The sequence below is a fragment of the Lasioglossum baleicum genome, chromosome 7 (genome assembly GCF_051020765.1).
Source record: "Lasioglossum baleicum chromosome 7, iyLasBale1, whole genome shotgun sequence".
Lineage (NCBI taxonomy): Eukaryota > Metazoa > Arthropoda > Insecta > Hymenoptera > Halictidae > Lasioglossum > Lasioglossum baleicum.
Window position 1 is genome coordinate 14819580 of NC_134935.1, and position 27648 is coordinate 14847227.

Here is a 27648-nt window from a genome sequence, read left to right on the forward strand (position 1 = left end):
TTCCTACGTGATGAGTACACTTGCTGTTTAACAGAAACATTTTTCACGATGAGTATACTCGACGTCCACAGTTAACAGGTAAACAGATAAAAACGAGTGCAATGTTAAACAGTAAGAGTGTCAATGTGTTGTTTCCAACTTTTTGAAGTTAATAATGAACTACTTGGTGCCGACTCTCTTACGTAGACAATTTTTATTTTACAAGGATCCGCAGTCTGTTCATGAATATTGAATTGCTTGAAATGTGTCAGATGCAGAAAATGAAAAATTCGATTTCGGGGGGTGCTAAAATGCACACAAACGACACCTTAACAAGCTTTCTGCGCAGCGTAGCGTTTGCAGGGCCATCGCCATCGATTTTAGCGAGAATTCCCGATCGAGCATCCCCAGAACCGTGTTTCCCAGGTGAAAACCGAAGGTGTTAAACAATTCCCGAAATTGCCATGAACAGGTTCCGGTTATTTGTCCGCGTTTCGTTCATAAACTGTCCGGAGTTAACGACCAGACAGATGGCCGGGCAGTAGCACGTGCGCGCACCACGGTTTTATCGTAGTTCATGGAAGCCAAGCAATGAGGAAGCCCGAGATTCCATAAGCCGTGAGACCATTAACTGACTCACTGATTAGGCGCTCTCCGCGGGGCGAATACTCGACGCCAGAGGCGCGAACTATCGATGGATTAAAGGTCGGTGCACGATATCGACGATCGTGTCTCTTCTTGTCCTCGAGCTATCGTTGACCCAGGGCGCCGGACGATAACGCTGCAGACTGCAATTGTCGTCTACGGAGCCTAATCGCCCGTCGAAATTCTTCCATTCCGTGTTCACATCGTGATAGCGTAAAATTGTCTTTGTGAACTATAAGCGAGTTTAGAAATGTCGTTGACCCTCGCAGTCACGCTTCTGAGGATTTTACGATAGCTGATTAGATTGGTTAGTTCTTTCAAATTTCTAAGCAGTCATTTTGTCTCAACTCTTTTTGAGATTAATGTAGATCTTCTAATTGGACCTAGCGTCTAGTTGGAGTTGATTTTTGGAATTTTTGGAACACTGAATGGAACACATTTGAAAGAACCAGCCCTTGTCGAAGCTGGTTCTGCAGAACTCAATTTTTAGGAGGAGCCAATCCTCGTCGAAGTTGATTCGGAGAAAATAAATGTTCAAAACACCTAAACCTGAGCAACCACCGCCACTCAGCATCCCCTTCATCGGTCTCTCTCTCTTCCTTTCAGCGTCGTCCTCAAGGTCGCGCCTGGACATCAGCCTGCCGGAGCTGAATCCTCGCGTCCACCTCCGCCAGGACCAGCAGGAGGCGGGAAGCGCTCGTAGCTCAACGATGTCGACCCTGGTCTGTTGCGAGCCAGTGTCAGCTGGTCGTTCTCGGGACAACTTGAAGCTGGTGTTGAACCGTAGCCTGAGCGAGCCCGGTCCTCCCGCCGGTGCGTCAAGCTTTCTATCGTCGCCTACGTCGACGGTGTCGCCGAGCTCGTCGACGTCGAGCGGCGTGGATATCGTCGACGGCAACGACAGCGCGAGCTGCAGTTTAAACGCCAGCGGCAGCAGCATCAGCGGTTGCAGCAGCTCCAGCAGCGGGACCGACTGCGATTTGCCTTTGGTGGATGTGCATCGGCACTATCACCTCCATCATCATCATCATCATTTCCATCAGCACCAGCTGTCAGCCTCGAAACGCTGCAAGCTGGAGACTGTCAGCCTGCCTGCTAGCCCCTGCAACGAGAACAACACGTTGCAAAGGCAGCTGGTGCTGCAAAGGACCCGGACCATCACTGCCGACGACCTGGCGCAGCGTCTTCTTCAACATCGTCAACCTGACAACCCCCCTGTGCTCCTAGACTGTCGACCATTCATCATCTACAACGTCAACCATGTCCGTGGAGCTATCAACGTCAACTGCTCCGATCGATTCAATCGACGCAGGCTTCAACTTGGCAAAGCTACCCTCGCTGACTTAGCTACCACTAGAGAGGGCAAGGAGTTGCTCAGGAAACGACACTACAGAGAGGTAATTGTCTATGATGACTGCACCGATGATGTTGATCGCCTACCCGCGCAGCATCCGCTCTTCCTCGTGCTCGTGGCTTTGCTGGATGACAACAGGGAGCCTGCTCTTCTTCTCGGTGAGTGAAGCTTGTCGTTTTTCGGAATTTGATCACTTTACAGGCTGTTGGTTGAGTTCTCCGAAGGGGATGTTAGCCTGGAACTTTTGGTTTTTGCGGTTCTGATTTAGGAAAATTGGTGAATGTGATTTAATTCCTTTGTCCGGGGAGGATCTTGATCTGGGTCCTTTGGTCTTTGGGTTTCTTATCGTTAGGCGACTTGCTGAACGATTTAATTCTTTCTGAAGATGTTGAGGTGGAACTTTTGGCCTTTGTGGACCCAGGTCTTGTAGGGTTGGTGGGATTATTGTACTGGGTTTTTTAAGCATCATTAATTAAACAGTTCATTTAAGTTAGTGAATAAAATTGCGTTTACACAAATAGCTCATACAAAAATAGAGTTTGTTTCCTGTCTGTTTTGAAGTAAACTTGCTCTATTAAGTGCTTATGTTGCAAAATAGCAATCCCAGCCAAGTTTCCACACGATAGTACGTGTACTTGGAAAGTGCTGTTTGAAAATAGCGGACACATGGCCAGCTGGGAACGTTTTTCTGCTTTTTCATTCGACGAAAAAGTGTCGGCATGCTACACTGATTGTTTGTTGTTTACGTAAGATCACGTGGGAGCGCCTGGCATTCGGAAATAACGATGATGCGATCGTCACGAAAGTCGCATCTGCGTCTCTTCTTTCTCTTAACGCTGCCTTTGATAAACCGACGCGCGTAACATGAAAGACTTCTGTTGTGCGATCATTCTCGCAACATTTGGGCACTTTATCTCCGACACAAAAATGGACAAAATTCAATATTTTGTTAATTATTCTAATTAGTTTCTGTATCCTCTATTTCTGGTAATTAGCACAGTGGCGACTGGCAAGATAATTATGGGGTAGCATGGAAAAAATTAGCGTTCGGATTATTTTCTGTGTGCAACGATGTGCAAAAATTATGATAAAAATTAATTCGGATTTTCAAGTTGACAATCGTAGATGCAAACAATTAAAAACCTCAAAAAAATCGGAATAAGTGAGATTTTGAGTTGGGGTTTAACAGCGAAGAGATTTATATTTTTACAGTATCAGGATATAGGTATGAGTATCCTTCACGAATTTTTTCAGATTTTTTGCTGTACTGCACCGCGGTAAAAAAAAAATTAATTTGACGATCTTGTACGTCTTTGACAGAGGGCTACGTGCTCCGGCGGAGCTCTGTGCACTTTCTTCCGCGAGCAGGGGAACAGGTAGACTGGTTGAGAGTCCGCGGCGGATTCCGGAATTTGCACAGGCTGTTCCGCTCGGGTGAACGGGGTGGGCGGCGCGCCGCGGCCGGGAAATGAATGGAAAATGTCGGGGAAACGTGGGTGGGGAAGATTGCGTATCAGCGGCGGCGTTTCGCGATCCTCTCTATCGCATATCGGTCGGCTCGGGTAACAGTACTCGGTACTCCAGTGAACGCGTTTACGAGAAAGAAGCGTGAGCACACACGTGCCCGTTTTTGCGGAATGCAAACTCTACAGCAATGCCTGCAGTAACCTGTACCATCTATGAAGATTCACGATTTTACATAGTAATTACCTCGTGCTCAAAAATGAAAAATGTGCACTGGATTCTGGGTCTAGAAAGCTTTCCTTTGTTTCGAGAATTTAGATAATTGGCTACCCCCACCCGGTCGACCAGCGCGTCGGTTTGCGCGCGCTGTCCTTTTCTACGTTCGCGGCGAGGTCACAACAAAATTTTTTCTTAGATGAAGACTTTACTGAATTCCCATGAAAAATTTTTTCTATTTTCTCAGATACTCATTCTCGTCACAAATGCATAAAATCTAGAATCTAACCAACAATGATTCCACAACTGCATCTGCAATCGAATTAATAGAATTCTCCGCAACTCGGAATTTATTTATGGAATCAATAAATAGCCGTTTCTCTTTCAATATATGTATATGAAAATCAATTACCATAAACGCCCGCTATCTAACAGTAAATCGTTCCGCGACACGAAAGCGCACAGAACCGAACAGCCTGGCGGAGCGTCGTATAATATTCCTCGTGTATATGTATAAATTACAAGACGCCAAACGATTCGCATTCAATTAAGCCGGATGACAAATTGAAGACGTTGCTGTAACGATTTGTCGATCGTCGAACGGCTGATAAACGATTTATAACGCCACGCGCTTGTATCTTTCCGTTTCCACGTTCGCGATTCCGGCATTGTTTGTGTATCGCGAATCTAGCGACGCCGATAACGCCAACAATGGCGACGCAGAACGCGATAGCGCCGGTGCGGATGTAGTAAACAGGATTCCGGGGAATGATTCTAGTGAATTAGAGCAGGCTCCCGGGAGCACGAGGATGACGCCAGTGCTTGAATGAAACGCTGAAAACGTAACGTGACGATCGCGGAATATTTTCCACGGACGTTTCCCCCTCTCCTTTCGCGCTCCTCTCTGCGAATTTCTGCACTCGCCTTTACCTGACATTTTTTCGATTTTACAGACTTTCGCCGAGTTGGCCCGAAAGTGTAAAATACGTTTATGGTGAGGCTTCTTTATGGCGAAATTTAATAGTACAGGGTGGTCCAGTGACGGTGGTCCAATAAACTACCTTGAAAAACCTTGAATATTTGCGTTATTTGAAAAAATGATGGATACAAAATTTGCATCGTACAACGGGGCAAATATTGTGAACATTTTTTAACGCCTTGATTTTTTGAGATGGAATATAATATACATATTTTGTATCGTCAATTTATGAGAGTATTAAATTCTGTGTGCGTGGAAATATGTTGACGTTCATATGTTCTGAACCTGATCTGGGTGGTCAAAGTTGTTGGTCCACCCTTTATATTGCTGAATTGAATGGAAAGTCTAGCTTTGTATCTGATGATAGTAGATAATCTTTATAGTTTGATGTGAATTGTAATGAAATATATTTCACGAAGGTATTTTTAGATCGTTTATTTTATTATTCATTATAGAGCACATAAAAAACGAATGAGAAAACATACCACTGAAAGTAACTGGCATGTTTTTACCTTATAATGAATAATAATTTTTATTATAATATATGTCCACGCATAGATTTTTTGAATCCAGTTAAATTATCATTGATTTAACATTTTTTCAATGATACCACAAATTTTCCATAAAAATTACTTCTAACTTCGGACAGTGACATTCCATGAACGGTTAGGCTAACTGTCCACAATCCAAAAAAAAATATATACACCAACCATTGTGCCCATCGTAGCAAAGAAAGGGAAACGGCATGTTTTTGCAACGTGCGAGCCACACATTGCGGAGTTGCATCGACTGCAACTACAAGCTGACGATCCGAAAAAGGGCATCGAGTGGTGACCGCAGTCGAATCTTGCAACTGGTTCCGTGGGAAGTGGGGGAGAGGAACGCGTTGGATCACTTCCTTCCCGGTTATAAGGCAACATAGTTGCGGAAGCGTGAGAGAGCGGGCGAGAGAGAAAGAGAGAGTGTGAAAGAGAGGGGAGTGGAAGCCACACGAGGCTCGCGAATCGTATCGGCGTTTGGCAAACGGAATCAGGGACGAGAGCAGCTCGGTGGCATAGTGTAGTGCGCAAATTCTGGTCGACTATTCGCGGCGTCATCTCCGACATGAGTCATTCCTATGAATAGATCCCCACCTTTTGCCGCGGCTTGTGTGTATACCGCCGGTGACTTCGGCCCCTTCGTCGCCATTTCTCCCTCTCTCTTTCTCCCTCCCTTCTGTCTCTTTCTCCCCTCCCTGCCCCTCCCTCTCTCCCGGACGCGACGTTTCCTACCTTTCCTTCTAGCGATACTTTTGCAACTCGACAGTTCGCGACACGCGAGACTGTTTCCACGCGGAAAATCGCCTTTCCTTCCGAGAACGCGCTGTCCCAATTTTAACACGCCTATCTCCCGATTTTCTCCAACTATTATAAGCTCCGTTCCAAGCTATTTTCTACTTTGCATCTTGCAAAATTGTTTATTCTCTCCTACAAGTGTTGTTGATGACGACATTGATGCGTTTGACCGGGAAATTGGTTTTTAAGCAATTGTCGAAATTGGAAAATGTTCTCTTTTCATATTTACATTGTTTTTCTGTTTTCATAGTGGAAAATGCAATTCTAGTGGCAGAATTTCTCTGGGTATATTTAGCACAAATAAATTCATTTCTCAAAAATAGTACATGAAAATAATGAAATAATTTACTCATTTTTGTTTTGCACTTTAAAAAATTGTTATTGCAATGTGCTATCCAAATAACTTAATTAATTGATCCAACAATACAAGATTTAGCAAAACATTTTAAAGAAATACAGTTCGAGGGAATACAATATTTGATTTTAAAGAAATCCGAACACATTTCACAGTGTCTGAATCATAGTGACGAAAACGAAAGCAGAAAGTAGGTATTTTTCACCTTGAGGATCGTGCGTGGGTGAACTAAGTGAAATAAGCCAGATTAGCCAAACTTTAGTGACACAATACGGACAAAGATTCTTTTGTACGATATATTCACAATCTCGCTTCACCAAACTATAATGAATTTTGAAAATTTTTTTAAACACAAAAAAACCAAAGAATCATTACTAAAAAAATACAACAGTATCTTCGAACACTCGCTGAATGAGGAAAAAATATTCTCGTACCAAAATTTGAAGAGGGAGCTAGTCAAAAATATTTTCTGTCCTACATATGTATAACTGAGTACACAAATATAATTTACAACACTGATTCAACGAGGAAAATGATTTTACACTAAAAAATAAACTTCCAATCTTCATTCAATTTTAATAACGAAAGAATATTCAAGTACCAAAATTTGAATAGTCAGAACCATTTTGAAATTTATGTTCCACGGTATGGAATATTAATTTTCAGAGATTCGTTCCTCGTATAGTGCTCACTACGATAGCGACAGCGCAAATGCAACAAAGTGGCGACACCACACCGCATTCGAAAACTCGTTTATCACCATTAGTACGCACGTGCATGCAGCTTCTCCCGCTCTTCCCGATACCGATCGATTCGCAGCGAGGGAAAAAAGTGTCCCCAATATCGATCGACACGCGTGTCGCATTACTCAAGAATGCACACGCATAACTTCTCGTAACAGAAAAACCGACAGCCTTAGAATTATGAAAAACTGGATGACTCAGATGGCCTTCTGGTTTCTGCTTCTTTGCATGAAAATCGACCGTAGAACTTCCTTTCTTGTCCGCGAACCGATATTTACTGGTTACCGATACACGACGGCAGACTGTCGCCATTTCAACTGAAGTTACGACCTGCCCGGTGCTCCGAAAAACGATTATGCAAATTGTTCATACTACGTTTATACCGAAAACGATATCTTGTACGATCGCTGATTATCGCTTATTTAAATATCTTGATATTTATGATGCATTCGAATGGCGTTCACTCATTTTTCTTTAATCCTTTTTGTGTCCCGCTTGAACCATACTTTGTTCATCTTTTAAAATTCGTTTTTGTTGTAATGTAGCTGTACGATGCACCACGAAAATGTTGCATAATGATTTATGTATTTTTATACATTTATTTCTCTGTCCCCAACTGAACCAATTCTTTGTGATCATTGTCTTTAAAAATTCATTTCTGTTATTAACAGTTGTACGATGTACCAAAGAATTTTACATGGTTTTATATATATTTTTATAAATTCATATTTCTCGTTCTGCTGTTCTGCAAACCGAATTTTATTCGAATTTTTAGAATCTAAAATGATTAACACTTTGCTATATTATTTCTCATTACAAACACAATGATTAGAATTTGTTGCAGTTCAATAATTTTTTAAGAAGACAAAATTATTTTCATTGATTTTTCATATTGTCTTATCGTATATTCAAAGTGTTCGAGACTACGGAAGGTTTCTGGCTCGATATCAATCGTGTTTGCTTCAGAAAATCCAATGATCGCGATAAACATTGTCCAGCTTTATTCCTGGACGGTGACATACTCAGCTTCTTTGAGGCTTGACGATTTTTAACGACGGTTCAAAAGAAACCGGTGAAAAAATTGAAATTCCCAGACAATCACGCCAGGCGCCGAGTAGCGATCGCGTCAACGCGATTCTTTAGACGCTTCGGCATCCTCTGGGTGTCAGCCAAAGAGTCAGTGACAGTTTCTACGGCTGTACGTTCTACCAATCGTCTTGACCTCGTCCTTTCCACGTTCGCGTCACGATCGAATCGATCCAGATTTTCATTATGGAGCGCTCGAATCATCCCCGGTAAACTTTGAGTTCTCTGAGCGAACGTAGCTGGCGATCGCCGGGTCAGTTTCGACCCACGTTAAAGTCTCCGTACTATGTCAGTAATTTTGTTCTATAAAATAAATTGGAAGGAAAAGTTAACAATAAAAGCAATAAAAATGTCAACAGTAAAAATAACGAGAATTTTTGCTATTTAAGAATTGTTCGTAGTAAAAATTTGTTCACCAGCTATCCGAAGTGTAGAAAAAGAAATGGAGGAAAGAAGAAACTTTCAGAAAACGGAGTCGAGTATTTTATGAAGTTAATAAGAATATTGTATATGTACAGGGTGTTTCGTAACTGGTGGTACAAGCGAAAAGAGGGTGATATGTGCTACATGAAAAAATAAATCGAAAATATAGAATAAAATGTTTTCACGTGAGGCTTTGTTTTCGAGAAAATCGACTTTCAATTTTCGCCAGGTATGCGTGCACTTAATCACATCTCGTTGTAATCGCATTATAGTGTTTAGCAGTGAAGATTGTAGGTAAAATAAACATTTCTGTAACACTAGAAGTGTTTATCAACATAAACTTTAAGACGAGACGAGTTCGAGACAATGATCTACGGTGAGAAATGTTATAACGAGACGTGACCAAGTGCACGCGTACCCGGCGAAAATTCAAAGTCGATTTTCTAGAACAACAAAGTCTCACATGAAAAAATGTTATTTTATATTTTCGACTTATTTTTTCATTCACCTCCTTTTCGCTTGTACTAGTTACGAAACACCCTGTATATGCCAGTTTCCAATGAGATTGTACACCTACGATCGGGTCGAAAGTGACCCGCCGGTGAACTGCGGCGCCGATGTTTATCGTGTAAGGTCTGTCGACGTCGAAAACAGTGTCGTGATAACCGATTGCTCGCAAGGTGAACATTGACGGATGTCATTAGATACCGTGCAGCCATTAATTAATCGTTATCCGTCGGTAATCGGAGCACCGACATATCGCTCTGGTACACGAGCTGGTATCACTCAATCAGTCATACCTGAACCCCACACGGGTATCGTCAATAAATCGGTACGATTGTTGACGATGATTTCCGAATCGACTAAGAACACCTTGACACATTTCACAGATATAAGTACTTGTTGGCTACCAGTTATATTTACTTATTATATTTTCCGTGAGGTTGCTTCTGTTCCGTATCATCTGGTCGTTTATCGAACTACTAGCTATCGATTGACTACCGGTTGATACATTAACTATGACTCGATAGTGTAAGTGGATTTAGCTGTTTCTATAGATACGGGACTATAGTTGGCTCATCTCTTTGCTTCTGCCATTAAATGCAACAATAAAAGACTTTTGCTCAAGTTATTATTAATAGCATGAAAGGATGTAATTTAATGCAGTAGGACAGACCGGGCAACTTCTTCCCCACTGTCGCTTCACTGCCCCCACTACCAGTGTACCGGTCCCCCCACTATCAAATATTTCATATTACCCCTACCGTGCCTTGATACGGCCTCCTACATACAGTCCTAATCTCTCCACCCTCCTCCTACACACCACAGGAGTTAGGTAGGGAGAAACCAAGAGTGGGGAAAAAAATCGTCTGTGGATCGCAAGCCGCCAGTTGCCCAGGCCTGTAATAGACCGATTAAAAGAATTTCAGAACGTCGATATTATTAAAATCAGATTGTTAAAATTATAAGAAATGTTTATACGTCCAAGTTTTCATAATCTCAACAATTATGACTAGACCGCGGATTTTATTTATAACAAAACTGTGTAAATATCAAAAGAATTTAATATCGACTATTTCAGACTTATTGAAATGATTAAAACGAAATTATTTATTTTGCATATAAAAATCCGCAATCTAATAACATAAAGAATTTTATATTCGTCATTTTAACTGTACAGAAATCTGTCGGAAGCATCTGCTTCCGTAATTTCCGTAGAAAAACCCCATGAACTTTATGGTGGAACATACGGCGAAGGGGGGGGGGGTCGAGAACGCGGAAGAAACGAGACTGTCGTTTGTTGTGTTTCCGTGGCGCAAGCGCTTAGTTCATCGCTAAATCGTCCGCGGAGGCCGTCATCGGACGAAAAAGTCGTATCCTTCGGGGTTTGGACAATCGATAACCTCCTCGAATCTTCTCGAGATTCGACGGTTCAAGTATTTATAATCGCCCGGCCAGGCCCGCTCGAAATTTTCATCCCGGATGAAAAGCGCAGAACCTCCCCCTGCAATCCGGAGCGGAGCCGGAGATCTTGCAACAACAATCACCGGGGCTTCCCACCGGACTCGAGCTTTTACTGGCAATAAACCGAAACCGTGACGCAAATCGAAGATAAATTTAAACGTGCCTCTATGACGTGGCCATAGAATTATTCCCTATTCGAGCTCCATTTCCGAGATCGAGCAGGAATACTCTCGCGACCGGATTTTTGCGGTCGTAAACGAGCTGATTAGACTATTATTCCAATATTGTGTTCACCCCTTGTCCTATTGTATCGATTTGAACGCGCGCGCGAGACTTCGAAGACACGACACAGGCGGTTTCATTCTAAAATAACAATTTCATTACTCGATTACAATTATTAGATCATTGCAAATGTTCGTGATCGATTCGAAAATAAATCGAAAGTGGTTACATTCTAAAATGAGAATTTTATTAATCGACTATAATTATTAAATGATTACAAATGTTCGTGACCGATTAGAAAATAAATCGAAACCGGTTACATTCTAAAATAGCAGTTTCATTAATTGATAACACTTATTATTAGATGATTGTAAATGGTCCTCTCTGACAGAGTAGGGCAATAATCAACTAATATTTAAAAATGACTGATAGTCTTTTTGAATGTTAGTCATAGCCAAGTAGTCTCATTAGTCAAAACTTTTTGATTAGTTAGTGATAACTAAATGGCAAATAGTTAGTCACAGTTCTAAGTAATCGTTAGCAATTGCTTATTAGTGAATTAGTAGTTGATCAAAATTAGTCATTTTTAAATATTAGTTGATTATTGCCCTATTCTGCTCTCGGATTAGAAAATAAAACAGAAGCGATTACATACTGAGAAATAACAATTTTATTAATCGATCGTAAGTGATCATGCATGAACGATAGATGGGGGTGGAAAGCGAGGCACGCGCTTAACATTATAAATCAAGATGGGTTAACGAAAAGGAAAAAAGGGTTGCAGACAGAATGAGTTCCCGGATAGCGCGGTTCGCATGGTGGAGAGGCAATCGGTATCGTTCCGTGCGGAGAGCCTAATCGCGTCCGCGACGACGCATGTAACACACGAGCCGCTTGCATAATTTACAACCGGCGAAGACGCACATGCAGCCGCGCGTGCATGCCACGACACCGCGTGAACGCGATTCGAATCGCTGCGTCCTTATCTCGGCGAGGAGCGATATCGCGTCGTACACTCGCTCCGCTCTGCTCCGCTCCGCTCCACGCCGCTCCGGGTGGCGCTTAGTTCATCGGTGAATTTAGCTCCGCTCTCGTGGCTTCGCTCTCCTGTACCCGCGCGCGGCGAACAATGCGTCGCGCGTCGCGTCGCGTCGCAACAAACCGTCTCCTTTCATCGCCCCGACGAAACTGCACACGATCCTTCATCATTCTCCATCCCGATGCGAAATTTCTTGCAGAACAAGCACTCGCGTAATATAACGTAAGCTGCATACGCAGACAAAACCGGCTGCGTGCTACCAGACAGGCTGCGATTGTAGGGGAAATTGAAAATAATCTTGAAACAACCCTTTGTAGTACGATTTTGCAATGCAAGAGGAATGTAAAACGATTTGTAACGTCAACTTTTTTATTTCTGAGGTGGCAGATACAAAATGTTACCAATTCATCCTTTATTCAATTTTATATTAAAAGATTCTAGGCTAAAAGAATATAATTAACTGCATTCAATAATAATTTAGGAGCACCATGTTACTAATTCATCCCTTGTGCGATTTTATAATTTAACACGGGTGTAAGACGATTTTCATCGAGTTTTTTATTTCTGGACTGAAAGAGCGAAATAAGCTGCATTCAAAAATAATCTTGAAACAACCCCATGTTACCAATTCATCCCTTGTACGATTTTATAATTTAACACGGGTGTAAGACGATTTTCATCAAGTTTTCTATTTCTGGACTGAAAGAGCGAAATAAGCTGCATTCAAAAATAATCTTGGAACAACCCCATGTTACCAATTCATCCCTTGTGCGATTTTATAATTTAACACGGGTGTAAGACGATTTTCATCAAGTTTTCTATTTCTGGACTGAAAGAGCGAAATAAGCTGCATTCAAAAATAATCTTGAAACAACCCCATGTTACCAATTCATCCCTTGTGCAATTTAACACGGGTGTAAGACGATTTTCATCATCAAGTTTTTTATTTCTGGATTGAAAGAGCGAAATAAGCCGCATTCAAAAATAATCTTGAAACAACCCGATGTTACTAATGCATCCCTTGTACGATTTGCAATGCAGCAGAAAAGACGATTTACAACATCAACTTTGTCGACGTAGGTTTCCTAAAAGACAAAGAGGGCCGAGATGCCTAAATCATTAAGGTCAAAGAGTCAGCCAAGTCTCGTAATCCACGGCTGACTCACCTCTAAATATCCGAGAGGGAGGAGCCGCGAGCCCGCGGGACTATGTTCCGAGAGGGTAGCCAGCGTTATGCAACCATGATTTTTTGACATACGGCCATCGGTGCACTCGTTCAGGCCAGCGTAAATACGCCGCGGGGTTAATATACACGGTGAGTCACGCTTTCGACCGAGGAAAGCGGCGATCTAGCCGAGCCGCAGACGTTTTGCCAAGAAATCGATTTTAGCACGTCGATGCCCAACGAAATCGCCTGTGCTTCCGCGGACGGTTTGCCAATAAATCGATTTTGCCGCGTCGATATTCCTTGAAATCGGTATTTTCTCACAGCCCTCATCAATCTTCAGAATGAAGGAATTCGGATATTTAATAGTTCAATGTTGCCAATGTGGTTGCTCAATGCAGAATTTCACAAATTTATGACTTGCTGCCGACGATACGACATAACATTTGATCTGCTGTCTTTAGAAACCCATTAATTAGGCTCCTTTAATCATTTTGTCCGAAGAAAGTTTAAATGATAATTTCTAAAACAAATTTTTATCTTTGACTTTTAGAGACTTAGACTTTACTTGCTGACAGGTAAAATATTCAGAAATTTTTTGATGGTAGTTTTTCAATTGTCATAATATTAATTGTGCACAAAAAAGATCGGTAAAATTATTTTTAAAATTTTGTTTAAGATTACTGTGTTTTTAAGACGATTTTCGAAATCGCTTTTTACATAAGCAATTGTTGAGGCTTATTAATCAAAATCGTGATGAAAACAAATTATCGAGCTTGAAGAATTTCGGTGAATTGACAAGAAATTTCTTCCGAGTCCGAAATGTATAACACTATGGCAGTTTTAGAAATAGTGTACTACTCTTGGCACAAGTTTCTTCTGCATAAATTACACAGGATCATTCCCTACTCCGTTCTGTCTCGTAAATTACTGGTATCTGAGGTTGTCAGCGTTAAATGGTTTTATTTAACCCTCTATATGTATAACGTCACGTCTTTATGTTTCCAATCTTATTTCAGCTTGCATTCCGTGAACACTTTAGAAACAGTACTTTCCGAGACTGCATAGTAAGATGTAATTACACAATGAATGTTATCATAGTTTCCAGTATTATGTGCTGACTTCAGAAATTTTAATCAAGTTAAAATCTGTTTGATTTATCCCTTCCTTTCGTTGTTGGTATCAAATGTACTAATATACATATAGGCAAGAAACGGTTTAATAACGTCTAGATAACGAATTAGATCACCTTGTGCTTGGTAAGTGATAAGAAGACGATTTTATTATGTGTACAAATTAATTCTTGACAGCCACAATTAATCAATTCGAAACTTTGTTTTAGATTAAAATTGTTTACTGAGCTCATGAGTTATCTGTAAGATGGCATAGTAGACAATGATCGAGATTATTTTTAACCCTCAGCACTCGAGTGGTGACATTAAAAATGTCTGTATTATTATTAAAAATATTGTTTACATTATTAAAAATATGTTGGTATCTAATCAATTACTGTACATTTACATATGTATTGTATGAGGTATGTAGAGGTAGGTTAAAATGTTTTTGTATACAAAAATGACAAGACTCTATTTATTTAGATTCTGTGAAATTTTTATAACAATATGTGATTGGATAAAGAAATTTATCGAATCAATTTCGATGTAAGCAGCTTAATAATTTGAACAATTGTGAAATGAAAAATATAACACTGGTCATTTTACCGGCAGTGGTAGGTTTAGTGTTATATCAATCTCATATCCGTAAAATGGAAAATAATCATTTAAAATGGAATTATTTTAGGTTGGAAGAAATGTTTAATTTTCGAGTTAAAATAGCTCCGAGTGCAAAGGGTTAAAAGTTGAACATTTTTTGTTGTTTGTAGAAAATGTTGAAAATCATTTTCAACAGTTCAACATCTCGTGCTTATTCATAGAAAATGAAGGTGATTATTTTTAACAGTTGAACATGTTTTGGTCGTTCATAAAAAACAACAGGGATTACGTGTAAATCGTGTACATGTTTCGTTTGTTAATAACTAAACAACAAGTTTACAAAGGCAAGGTCACAAATGAAGTTCGAGGTTTAATAAATCAGTCTTATCACGATCCCCCAACCGGTTTTATTGTCCCCACCGCGATCCGATCAGGATCGCTCTCGATCCTCGATCGCCAGCGCCTTCTCGCGACGGTAACCGGCGGAACTTTGTTATTTCTGAATGTATTTTCGGCCTCGTCCGTTTGTGAATGAAGCAACGTCGCGATTGGATCATCGGACCAGGGCACTTTTAGCTCGTGGTATTGATAGTGACCGGTTATTTCGATGGTGACAGACCGCGGACACGTGAATCGTGACGCAGATACCTCGCCAATTTTCCCGACATATTCTTCCCTAGCTTGTCTACCATAAATTACCCCGAACATAGTACATCGCGGCCCAATTGCTGCGTGATCGTTACAAAATAATTCCCCTCTTTCGGTTTCCAAAAATCTATATAAAGTCTGTCTCTAAAACCGTAGTCACATTTGCAAATAAAATATCTGATATATCATTATTATTACTTCTACGACATCCTGTAGGTACATATTACTTCTATGCACTTCATTTTTTTGATTTATCAAAGTCTCGACAAAGGAATAATTTAATTAATCGTCGAATTTTATTGTCTGTTAGATTATTTCTGTAGATTTCATTCTTTTTATCTATGACACTCTCCAGAAGTATATAATTTCATTAAACGTCTCTCGGAGTTTGTTTGTTAAATTTTTTCTATCAGTGTCCCCAATCATTAGACAGCGGATTTTATGCATTTATGGGAAAAATTAGTAGGTGTAATTTAAAACGGTAGAAATATTAGAAAAATTTAAAGATACTGTTATATTATTTTCAACCAGTTAAATATACTAAAAAAGGAAATTCGGAATAGGATAGGAATTTCATTTCGTTCGAGCTTGTAATTCGCATACAAAATTTTTATTTTGCATAAAGATCCGTTGTCTACCAATCATAGATTATGACGTTTCGAGTATTTCGTCCGGCGGTTCTCGCAAAGCGAATATATTCGACGCCGGTGAAAGATAGTGGTGGCATTGTGAGCCGAGTTTCCCCAAGCAAATATCGTGGCCGAACATCGTCCGCTTTCATTCAGGCTCCGTAATCGTGTTCATTGTTGCGGGCCCGCGCTATCTGCCGCTTCGTCATTTTATCGTGACTTCCGCTACGTTAACGTTGAATTACGTCCTCGCCGAGCCACCCACGGAAGAGGTCGAACCAGGAGATTCGATCTGCGCGACGATTTTCGATCGTCGTCTAGCGACACCCTTCTCCCGCACCCTCCGAGCTCATTATTCCCGTGAACAATTGATTCACGACGTTTGATAGCACTGGCAAATCTTACATCTAACAATTACAATCATGTCTCGATACATATGGAAATTTCCGAAATGAGACTTGTATCTTCTAGAGGAGACGTAAGTTTTTTGTTCTTAAAAATGTTTTCGTGTACCTTTTACTGGCATATCCGTGGCATTTTTCTGATTAAAATGATTAAAATGATAAGAATGACATTTAATTGTTTAATTCACGAATTAGTAGAACCTCGATTATCCGAATTCCAAAGGAACTTGAAGATTCGACTAATAGAAGCTACTGTAATTAATTGAGAATTTAGATATCATCAATTCGGATAATCGAGGTCGTAAATCATGGATTAAACAAATATGATCCGAATTATGCCATGTTTGGACTCATTTTAATCAGAAGAACATGGCAAATACATCGATGAAACTTTCATAAAGAAACGGTTAAAAACAAAACAAGCTTTGCCATTGGAGTATCAGTACCTGTCAATATTATCTCACATATACATTTAATTAATTGTGTATCATTTCAGCTACCGACACGATGCTTGTTATGTAAACATTACATTATGGCTTAAAACCAGACAGTCACAGTCAAAAGGTTAATTATTTCTTGAAATAGTTCCCTCGTTAATTTATACTACCGAATTTGAATAGAGTAGTGCTGATAATTCCGAATTTTACAATTCCAAACAGGTCTTTTACATTTCTCTCGATTAAAACCTCGATCACGTCACCCAAAAGACGTCAAAGAAAGCCGATGTAAAAGTGAAATTAATGCGCGTGGCTATTTAAAATCGTAATGCATGGAAAATTAACCAGACTATCTCCGGCCTCCCTTTGTTCGAGTTTTTCTTATAGTTCGCTCCGTTTGAATACAATCGATAAAAATTCGTGTCACCGCTTTGAATAAACCTGAAACAATTACGTAAATGAACGGTGTGTAACGAACGTAATCTATGTATACTGTCCATAAACATTTCTTTCTAAAAATTTCAATAAAGAAATTCTCTTCAGCACGAGGAATTCGATGGAACTATTTGTCTTAATTTGAAAATTAATTTGTTTTGTACTTCCTTGAAAGGGGCAATTCCTGAGATTATTTGAGGTAAGTTTTTCCATTGTGAAAAAGTTCACCGCGGCTTTCTCGAGGAATTATTAAAGAAAAACACTGACCAATCCGAGCGCAGCTGTTGCGGGCGGCTTCCGGCTCGGCCAATGCCAACGTCGCGTTCAACTATAGCCGCGCTTTGATTGGTCCTCGTTTTCCGTTAAAAACTCCTTAAATAATCGCGGAAAACATTTCTGCAATGAAAAAAGTTTCTTCAAATGATCTCAGGAATCATCTCCTAGAAGTACAACATTTTTGGGACACTCTGTATAGTGTAGCAAATTTCATTAGGATCTGCTGAATGTAAGGTTAAACGAGTAGTCGGTATTATATAGATATTAATTTTTCAATTTTTCACTGAATTACCTTAATCTTATAGAATGTTTATATAATTTTCGAGGTTATTGGAGAACTAAAGATTTTTGTGCTAAGAAACTCCGGTTGACGATACGGTATCATTGACGCGATTACCAACATTCATATCTTCGATTTAATCGATCGATCAACGGGGTAGTCTGTTTACCGGCGCGTTAATTAACGCGATTACCGTAATCGCGGGTTAAATATACTCTGTCTGAAGTGTCGGGGAAACATCTGCCCGTTACACAGACACTGTCCGATTTCGAACTACGACCTTAAACAGACGTATCTTCTCTGCAAATACAGTTTATCAATCAGGGTGAGCTGCGGTGCGATTTGCACAGCTTTGCAAACGATATACTTTCGATTCCTTTATGATACAATTTCTCATTCTTCAAGATATTCCTTGGGGAGGAAACGTCTCGTACAGAGGACAGAGTATATATTATGAAAAAAATGTTATCATACTTTTTGAAGAGAACGATTCAGTTTGAACCCATGGTTCCTTTTGCACTTTCTACCCTTGTTAGACCTTTTGACCTTGAAGCTCAAGGTCAAGGTTAATGTTGTGACACCAAGTATCAATGCCTTCTCTTCTATTCTGAAGGAGACAAGAATCCTATTAAATGTTTACAAACGGTCTCTCGTGCCAGGATTTATTAGAGAATTGCTACAGATCGATTCGAAATTGAGAGATCGTTCGATCAAGAAACAGAGATCCTCGCATTGATTTCTCACTTAGAATTGACCGGAGGGCTAACATAGTCTTCGACTTTTACGAATTCGTTCCCGGGCAAGGCAGCCGAGCTAACGAGCACAATCTCGCACTGTTTCCCGATAAATCAGAGTGGTGATCGAGACGGTTCGATCGCCCGGAGGCAGGAGAACAGGCTCTCGAGTCAACGGCGGATCGGCTGATTTTGCTAATGCAAACTACCATGAATTATTATCGCGAAGAGGTCCATGCATATGTATGCCGGCCGGTGACGTACGATACGTCCTTCCTCTTATCGCGGCAGAAGGACGAGTCCCCCGGTAATAAAATACTCGAGCGAAACGCACGAGAATTCTCCGGTACGATCGATCGATCGATCCATCGGGTGAATCACCGTCGATAACACGTTATTTTGCGGTGTATGGTATGTATTGTTTGTGCGTGGCTGGCGATATCGCCGGTCGGGAAATATTGGCTCGTTAAATACGGGACGCTCGATCTTGCCGTGTCAATACCGATGTATTACTTTCTTCCGGCTGACGTTTCTGTATCTGCAGATTTATTGCGAATATCTGCGCTCGATCGGATTTAGGAAAATTCTGCAAAAGGAACTGCTCGTTTTCTCGACCTCCCCGGTGGATGTCGCCCCTTAAATGGTTCTAAATGGTTCAATTGCCTAGTGTTGCCAAATTTTTTATCCCAGCATTTAACTCTTCGAACAAAATCATGTTTTCCAAAGTAAAATCCAAGGTCTTTAAGCACTGAAGTGACCGTATTTGAACCAATTTATGGATTACGATTTTATGCGAGGTTAAACGACTGTTATGGCAACGGAATAGGATTAGCATGAACTGTGTGAGGGCAGGATGGTTGCGCCATCGGTTCGCGAAATCGCGAAATGGCCAGTGAAAGAGGCGGTGCCGGGTTCAGAGAGAGAGAGAAATGGAAACGAGGGTAATGAATACGCGGAGCGTTCGAGCGCCGGCCATTGTGGCCGGACACACGATCCCGCTAATTCTCACGATCTCGTTCGCCTCGGACAAAGGAAACAGCAACGACATACGAGGCTTTTTATGCCGTGTGTATAGCCACACGGTTCAAACGGCCGCTGTAATTCATGCAAATTGCGTTACGTCCCAGGTCGAGAGACCTGTCCGACGCGCGGCGTCGCGTCGCCGCTTCATCGGAGCCTTTCATTCAGCCTGCGACGCGCCATTCAGGCGCTTCATTCTTGCCATTCGCGATTTTCCGCGGAAAACTTTTCATTCCTGTCTGCGCATGCCGCGCTGCTACAGCGTCTTCCATTGAGAAGTGTTATTTGAAATTATGAAGAAACGCTGCTTTTTTACAATTTTACTAACCACGTGTCGACAGGCAATTCAAAATTCATTTCTCCCTCCCCAAAGTTCGACGCAACAGTAGCCACATCGCGTTTCAAAGATCGCGAGCCCCAAGCGAAAATTGAATTTTCTCCCCTTCGAGGTAGCGGTGCAAACAAATCCATCAGGTCCCGTCGAAACATCAGACGAGCCGTCAAAAGGTTCCAGACTCGACGCTGACAAAAGCGTAGAGAGACAGTCGAGCAGTCACCGGGGCGGGTTGAATCATCCTATAGATGACGAGCTCGCGAAAAAGAGGATAGAAAAAAAGGAATGAAAGGAGGGGAACGAATGTACGAAGGGCGGGCACCGCTTATTACCTCGATCGGGGCCCGGTGGGATTGTGACCCCCTTCGGTCGGGCTGCGGGCCAAATTGAAAATCGGAAAAGCGTGGAAGCGTGAAGGCCTGCGCAGCCTTAATGAATTAGTCATCGCTTTTTGAGGACGCTGCTGCGATCGACTGGGGGTTCGTGGGGACCTGGAGGGGGTGGCATACTTCTTTTCCCACTAGAGTGGCTGCTGTTTGATTCTCTGATGGTCTTTCGTTCCGAGATTCTGTGAGTGTTGGATTTTGAACTACGATCTACTCCAGCACATTGCAAATTGTTTTTAATAATCCATCGTATTTTATAAAACTTTATTTTCACGGAAAACACCAAATAAACTTTTTGGCTAATCCAATTACCCTAATTATTAGGTCCTAATGATTCATGAGACTGCTCTAGAGAAACAGTATTTTCTTCACCAACGCAATAAATTTAAAAATTGCATAAATTAGAATTCGAATGGCCTCAGGCTCCAGCAAGCTGCCAGTTTTCAGGAACGTCCATCTCCCAAGGGTTAATGAATTAGTCATCGCTTTTTGAGGACTCGGTGGCGTCAGAGTGGGGTGGCAAGGGGGGTGGCGAGCCAGAATGGCTATATTTTGCTTTTGTGCCGGTTTCCTCGATCCCTCGCAGCATCCCGAGTGTGTCGGGGGTTGATCCGCCCCTCGGATTGAGGGAGAAACACCGGCCGCGTCATAGAACGCATCTGGATCAGCTGTCGATGACGATTATTATATATGAGTCACCCGCTAGAAGCTCGGTTTAAAGTGTATCAATGACTAACATGCCCGGCGCACATAGCCCCCCCCCCAGTTTTTTCCAATGTGCGCCCCACGAACGGCGTTCCCTTTGATTCTCCTGGCACCTTCTCAACCCCCTCCCTTATTTCCTCCTCTTTTCAACCTACCCCTGTCCCCTCTTCGCCGTCCTTGCGAGCTGTCCCTAATTCGTAGGCTTATTCATCGAATGCGTATGACGTGTACGCTTTGTTTCTCCTCTCTTAACCGCCACCACCACCGTCATAGACATCACCACCCCTTTAGACCCCACCTCGCGACGGAAATCTCGGACGAGAGGCTGGGGACGAGGACTTTGGATTCGGCTGACTCAGTTTTTCGTGTTGCGTCATTGCCTGGTCAGATATCCTGCTTCTCTAACCAAACTAGTCAGTGAACGACTCTTCTCAAGCTTGGCGTTTTAATAACATTTAATTGTCTTACGTCTTTCTAAGCCACCCTTGAACCATTTGTGCTTGAGAAGGAATTTCATATTTTTCTCTATCAACAAAATAATTAAGGACAGAAATGGTACAATTAGGAAGAATTACGGATTAGGAAGAATATATTAGGCAGAATCAATATACAAAAAATTTGTATGGGTCCTAAGACACCCCAATGCCCCATTGAAGGGTTACAATATGAAGCCACAGTGTTAATAGCTGTTTATCTCAATTTACTTGGCGTCTACATGTTCATGGACAATAGAGTGCCATCATAATTTCCAATTAACTCTATACAGCACCTCTAGAATTTCTCAAAGTAATAGTCTCCCTGAAGAGTCAACCCTCGAATCACCCCTCAAAAACATATCAAACACAGTGTTCTAAAATTGTCTGTTATGCTCGCGACCCTCATCCATCCCTCATTCTCTCACCTTCATTTGCCCCATGGTGTTCAATTTGTGCGGTGGTAAAAAATCAATATGCCAGAAAGGCAAAAAATTAAATGTCTGGAGTATTTTGAGAGACGAGGTATAAAATCTTTATATAAATTCTCCCCATGAAAATTTTTATATAAATGCTTTCCAAAAGAATCTTTATAAGAAATGTTAATTAAAACGGGAGCACACACACACACATCGATTCACCAACGAAAAGTGTGTCAACCATCCCCAGGGGAACAAAACCCACCCTCCCCCACTCGATTATCCACGAACAGTCGGTCTGAAGCTAATAGCACACGTTCCACGAACACTGGTAAATATGAACTGTGCAGAGGACGAGTGTCCTGACGCACAATTCACGCTTGAATCGAGCCAGGAGCCCGGTTGTCAGCCGCATATGTTCATCGGATGATGCATGGCCTCTCTCCGGTGCATCCTTCTCCCTCTAATACCCTAATGACTCTCTTCAACATTTGCGGCGTCCGGTTGGATAATCTTGAAGAATCTTCATCCACGAGGACGTTCCACGTTACTCTTCTTTTTGGCGGATTCCTGCTTCATTCTAGATGGACCCTAATCCTGGACATTCTAGACAGAGGATTTGAGAGAAGATTTATAGATAGCGAAGCCAGGGAAGGTCTTCGATTTTGAGTAAGGAAGATTTGTGACTGGAGGATTAGAAATTCTTCTAAAAATCAATTTTAACGATGTTCATGTAATAACTTGACTGGAGAGACGAGGATTAAAAACAGGAAAAATTCGATTTCAACGTTGTTGGTGTGGTAACTTACCTAGGGAAGCTAGAGGATTAGGGATTCTTCTACAAATCAATTTTAATGATGTTCCCATAAAAAAAACAGTTCGAAGACCGTTTAGGGTGCCAAAGAAATCTTTCACTCAGCTTTTACTTGGACTTGCCGGGCAGACACTGTTTTCCTTCAGCTTCCGGGAAGAAATTTAACAGCCTTGGAACCAATTAGGGTCCCCGCCGCGTCGGCGAGATCCGTAGATAGAAATTCTAGTTACCGGTGACTCGGTTTCGTTGTTCTGCTGCAGTTCCGCGAAATCTCGGGTGAAATACCGCTCGGTGTGACGCATAACCCCTTCGCCATTCATCCTTCACGGAACTCGTTATCTCGATCTGTCGATAAACACCCGCAACAAGGTACCAGAGCTAAGTACCCGCTAAAAGTACAAACTTAGTCTCCATCTTTCTTCCGGCGGTAGGATCGGCAAAAGAATTCTACTTCAAAGAAAGACAGGTTTCAATCTGAAAAGTGTCTCGCCCTTTAATCTCTCCCGCTCCCCTAATTACTTACTAAGGATCTCCGTCGTGATCCCTTGGTACTTGGGTACACGGTGTCCTTCGTTTACGGTGGCTGCTCGGTCGAGGCTTTATCGAGCTACGAAATCTTCAACATCCTCCTTGCAGCCGGGTTTCGAAAGCCTTGGCTTTATTCATCGTTGCAGATTTCAACCTGGCATCCTTCTGCATCATGTTCCAGCGGCGCTCAGCCTTGTCGATGATTGCAGAATTGTTCGATTCGCTGCCGAGAAATCTTATTCAAAATTGTCTGCAATTCTGCACAATTTATGCCAATTGTCTGCTAAATTGTAGGGGATATCTGTCAGCAAAGCAGCAATTTTCTGCTGAAATTCTTTTCTGAAGATCCAGGAGATGATTTGATGATTTCGGTATGGCCAGCTTCGTTTGAGTTCGTAAGTTGTTCATTTTTAGAGGTGATCTATCTGGAATTGATCTTAACATTGCAAGCAATTCAACAGACAGATTTTATGATTGTGGCTTGTTGTGCAAAGGGAATGTATTTTCTTGAGTATTTTCGCTGCGGGTCATTAATTACCGAAGAGTGTACCGAGCCGCCGAATGTCCACGCCGGCCATCGTGAGAACCGAGTAACGAGAAAAGCAGAAGCTCCCCAGTGACGCATCATTCGGTAATCCGTGGCGTGTCGGAGATGCGAACGCGTGGCGCCGGTGAATTGTTTTCTGGCTGGCGTCTCTCTTTCTCGTCTCCTCGATGTTCTCGAACTCGAACAGACTCGAGGATGACGCGCGTGCCTGCGCTTCGCTTCGTGCGTCGCGTTGTTCTTGCGTTAATGCACATCGGGACTCGAACCGTCCAGCTTGGTTCCTCGAGCCTGTCCAGGAATCTTTACGCTCGATCAATTTCTCACGATACCTCTAACCGGGGTCAATCGCAAATACACTTCGCATTTTCGTCCATGACAAAAACAAGTGTCTTCAAAATTATTCCTTTCCAACAAGTGATTAGATAAAATCGTCGGCCTATAATCGAACTCCTCGTTGCCACTAAAAAATGTTCTGAAAATTATTCTTTTGGATAACAATACCGAAAAATAACGATTAGATAAAATCGTCAGTCTACAATCAAGAATTTCGTTGCCGTTGAAGAATGTCTCAAAAATCTTCTTGATACACTTGAGTTTCTTTTAAATAATAATTTTAAAAGAAATGATCGGATTAAGATTCCAAGGAAGATCGATACGATCAAAATTATCATGGCTACTGGAAACAGTTTTAAAAATATTCCTTTGAGTAACAGCCTCATAAGAAATAATCAAATAAAATCGTTGATCTACAATAAAAATCGTCATTGAAACTGAAACATTTCTGTAAAGATATTCTTTCGAATAAAAGTTCTAAAGAAAATTGTTAGACTACATTACCAAACACGACTGGTCACTATAAAATCAAAATTGCCATTGACAGTGTAAAATATCTTAAAAATCTTCATTCGAATAACAACTCTAGAAGAAATTATTAATATTACCAAAGAAGACTCGTCACTGTAGAATTAAAATTGTCATTGCCAGTGTAAAATGGCGTTGCAAATTCTCTCTTCGAACGACACTCCTGAAGTGCACGATTGAATCACATCGTGCCAAGGAGGTCACTTCAGTTGTTGAAGAATTAATTAAGACATCCACACTGATATGCAACGTGTTAATTGTCGACATATCGGCCAGCAGCGATGACCTTCCCCTCTTGCGAGCAGCAAGCCGGTGGAGAATTGCATTTCGCTTTCGGTCCCGTTTCCCTCGGCTCGATATCCGAGCAAAATATAGCGGAGTGTGACGCATCGTTCGATTATTTGTGCGTGATGCGATACGCAATTGCGCGTCGAGTGCGCCCGTTCCCGTTGTTTCCCTCGCGGGGCCATTAGAAGAATGGGAATTCTGTTCCCCCGGAACGCGCGAGAAACGCGAACGGAAAAAGCCGGCTTTCATTCATCTCTCTCTCCCTGTCGTTGGATCTCTGCTGCCTTTTTTTTTGCTGCTCTTTCACTCGACGCCGAGTCATTTTCAGGCTCCCGACTATTCCGCTGCGGAATTTCCGCTTCCGCGTCCTTCGCAGGGCGGGCATACCGTCCATAACCATGGAACTATAATTAATTTAGACATCTTATTGCACAATGATTTTAAGAATAATTTTAAACGTCTTTGGAAAAAGTACCTCTCTTGAAGGAGATCCTGCAGATCCCTGTACAAGGTAATCAAAAGAATTTTTAACAAGAGTATACAATTATTTGATATTGTTGTAAAGGAATTGTTGTACAAAATTGTTATGTACGTATTCTAAACAATATAAGGGTGAAGAAAATCTACAGGGGCATTTTAAGCAGCTGTGTTTCATGCAACTGTGACGTTCTCATTGGCACAAGTTGTTCCCAGTATAATTTGGGTCCGTTCTACCTGACCGACAGTGTCGATGGCTGTCGGTAATGTAGAACAGGCCCCTCCTATAATTCTAAATTAATTTACTCCCGATTTCCACGCACCCTCGCGAGTTACGTCGAGGATCGATCGATGGATCAAGACACGGTAGGATCAAGTGGATCGAGCCTTGTCGAGACGAGACGAGACGTGACGAGGCTGGGTGAGTCAGAGAGAAAGTAAGCGTCGAGGCAGCTCCGCGATTCGATGGCTTGACGGGGGCCCTGGTCGCTGGTGGCACGACAGGGAACCAAGGAACAGGGCACGGATTAGAAAACGCGATTCCACGGGGCCATCGTCCCCGTCGTCGCATTTCGCATTGTTCTGCGGGTTTTGCGCCGCGCGCCACGGAGAAAACGTTGTTGCAGTCGAGGCATCGTTCGGATCCGAGGCAATAATTGCCCGTGACTCATCCGCGGGGTGCTGCGAGGATATCATCTCCGAGAGCCAGAAATTTTCTATGCGGACCCTGGATGCTCGTACTTCCTCGATGCTATCGTATCTCGCGGGTACAAAGTCAATCTCAACTTTTGTGTGAAACTAATATGGTCCAATCAATTGTTTCTAAAATTATTTATCGCTCCTACAATTTTAGGCTATGATCTTCTTTTACAATGATCCTTGTCTGAAGCTTTAAAGAATGGCCCTTTTGATTTTGTCGAATATCAAGAATGGCCCTTTTGTCACTGTTAAAATTTTAGCCCATTTACATCGTCTATTTACGATCTCCTTTTGCAATGGTCCTTGTGTGAAGCTGTAAAATGGCCCTTTTTGGCTCCTACAATTTTAGTCCATCTCCATCGTCACTCTACGATCTTCTTTTGCAATGATCCTTGTCTAAAGCTTTAGAATGGCCCTTCTGATTTTGTCGAATATCAAGAATGGCCCTTCTGCCGCTGCTAAAATTTTAGCCCATTTACATCATCTATCTACGATCTCCTTTTGCAATGGTCCTTGTGTGAAACTTTCAAATGGCCCTTTTTCGTTCCTACAATTTTAGTTCATCTCCATCTTCACTCTACGATCTTCTGCAACGATCCTTGTCTGAAGCTGTGAAATAGTCACATCAATTATTTCTAAAAAAATGTTCCGTTCACAATTTTAGTTAATTTCCATCAATACTCTATTATAACTTTCTTTTCTAATAGTTTTTGCCTGGGACTGTAAAATGGTCCCATCAATTACATCGGCGGTCATTATACTGTATCTTTGCAACGGTCCCACGACTCTATCAGCCAAACGATCTTGTTCACCGACGATCTCTCGCGATCGATCGATGCAACCAGAACACAGTACATGTCTCCTTCGCTTTTTTCCCCCGAATCGATGTCTGGTGAAAGTAGAGAAATTAGAGCGGAACGGAAATGTTTCTGTCGAGGAGAAGCGGTGCCATTCCGGCGCACCTGGTTCGATCGACCTGTTCCGCCGAGAAATTGCAAGAGAGAGACCGGCTCTCGAAGTATTCCCACAACGCGGACAGTTCGGGACAACAAGGACGGGAGTAGCTGTAGTGGGACAAGGAGGGATATAAACGCTTTCCAAATCCCTGTCAGAAGTCCTCGGTCTCGATGTCGTCGTAAATATTCCTGTCAGTGGCGCGTGTCGGCTTCGCTTTTCCGTCCCCGCGTTGGCACTTGCGGCTCCGGTAGCGATCGATGACACGTGTCCGCGATCTTGCCGTTTAAATGATCCCATCATCGGCGAAACGCTCGGACATGGTTATCTTGTACCGAACATTAACCTCTTAATGCGTCGTTATCCTTAATCGGCGTCCTGCAGCTCCGTGTGATTTTTAAACCTGTCTCCACCGATTCTGGAGACGATAGTGGCATTAGTCACTTGTTCAAGTATTTTTTTAGTAACAATTTTTTAAGTTAAAACGCGTTTTTGAGGTACGAATTGTGTTTTGTGGTTTTCGAGACACGGAAATGGAGTCAAAATTTAAAGAATTTTATGTTTTTAAATTTCCGTTTCTAAAAGACGCTAGAACAGCCTAAACAAATGGCTTTATGAA

General features: G+C 41.9%; 1 protein-coding gene across 3 annotated transcripts in view; it reads left to right on the forward strand.

Annotated features, from left to right (window-relative positions):
• The window catches only part of LOC143210931 (uncharacterized), a 101823-nt gene that overhangs the window by 34455 nt on the left and 39720 nt on the right, over positions 1 to 27648 (forward strand). For all 3 annotated transcript variants that reach the window (XM_076428239.1, XM_076428241.1, XM_076428240.1), the window contains exon 5: positions 1231 to 2136. In XM_076428239.1, the coding sequence (XP_076284354.1) occupies positions 1231 to 2136 (906 nt within the window). The remainder of the gene's footprint in view (positions 1 to 1230; positions 2137 to 27648) is intronic.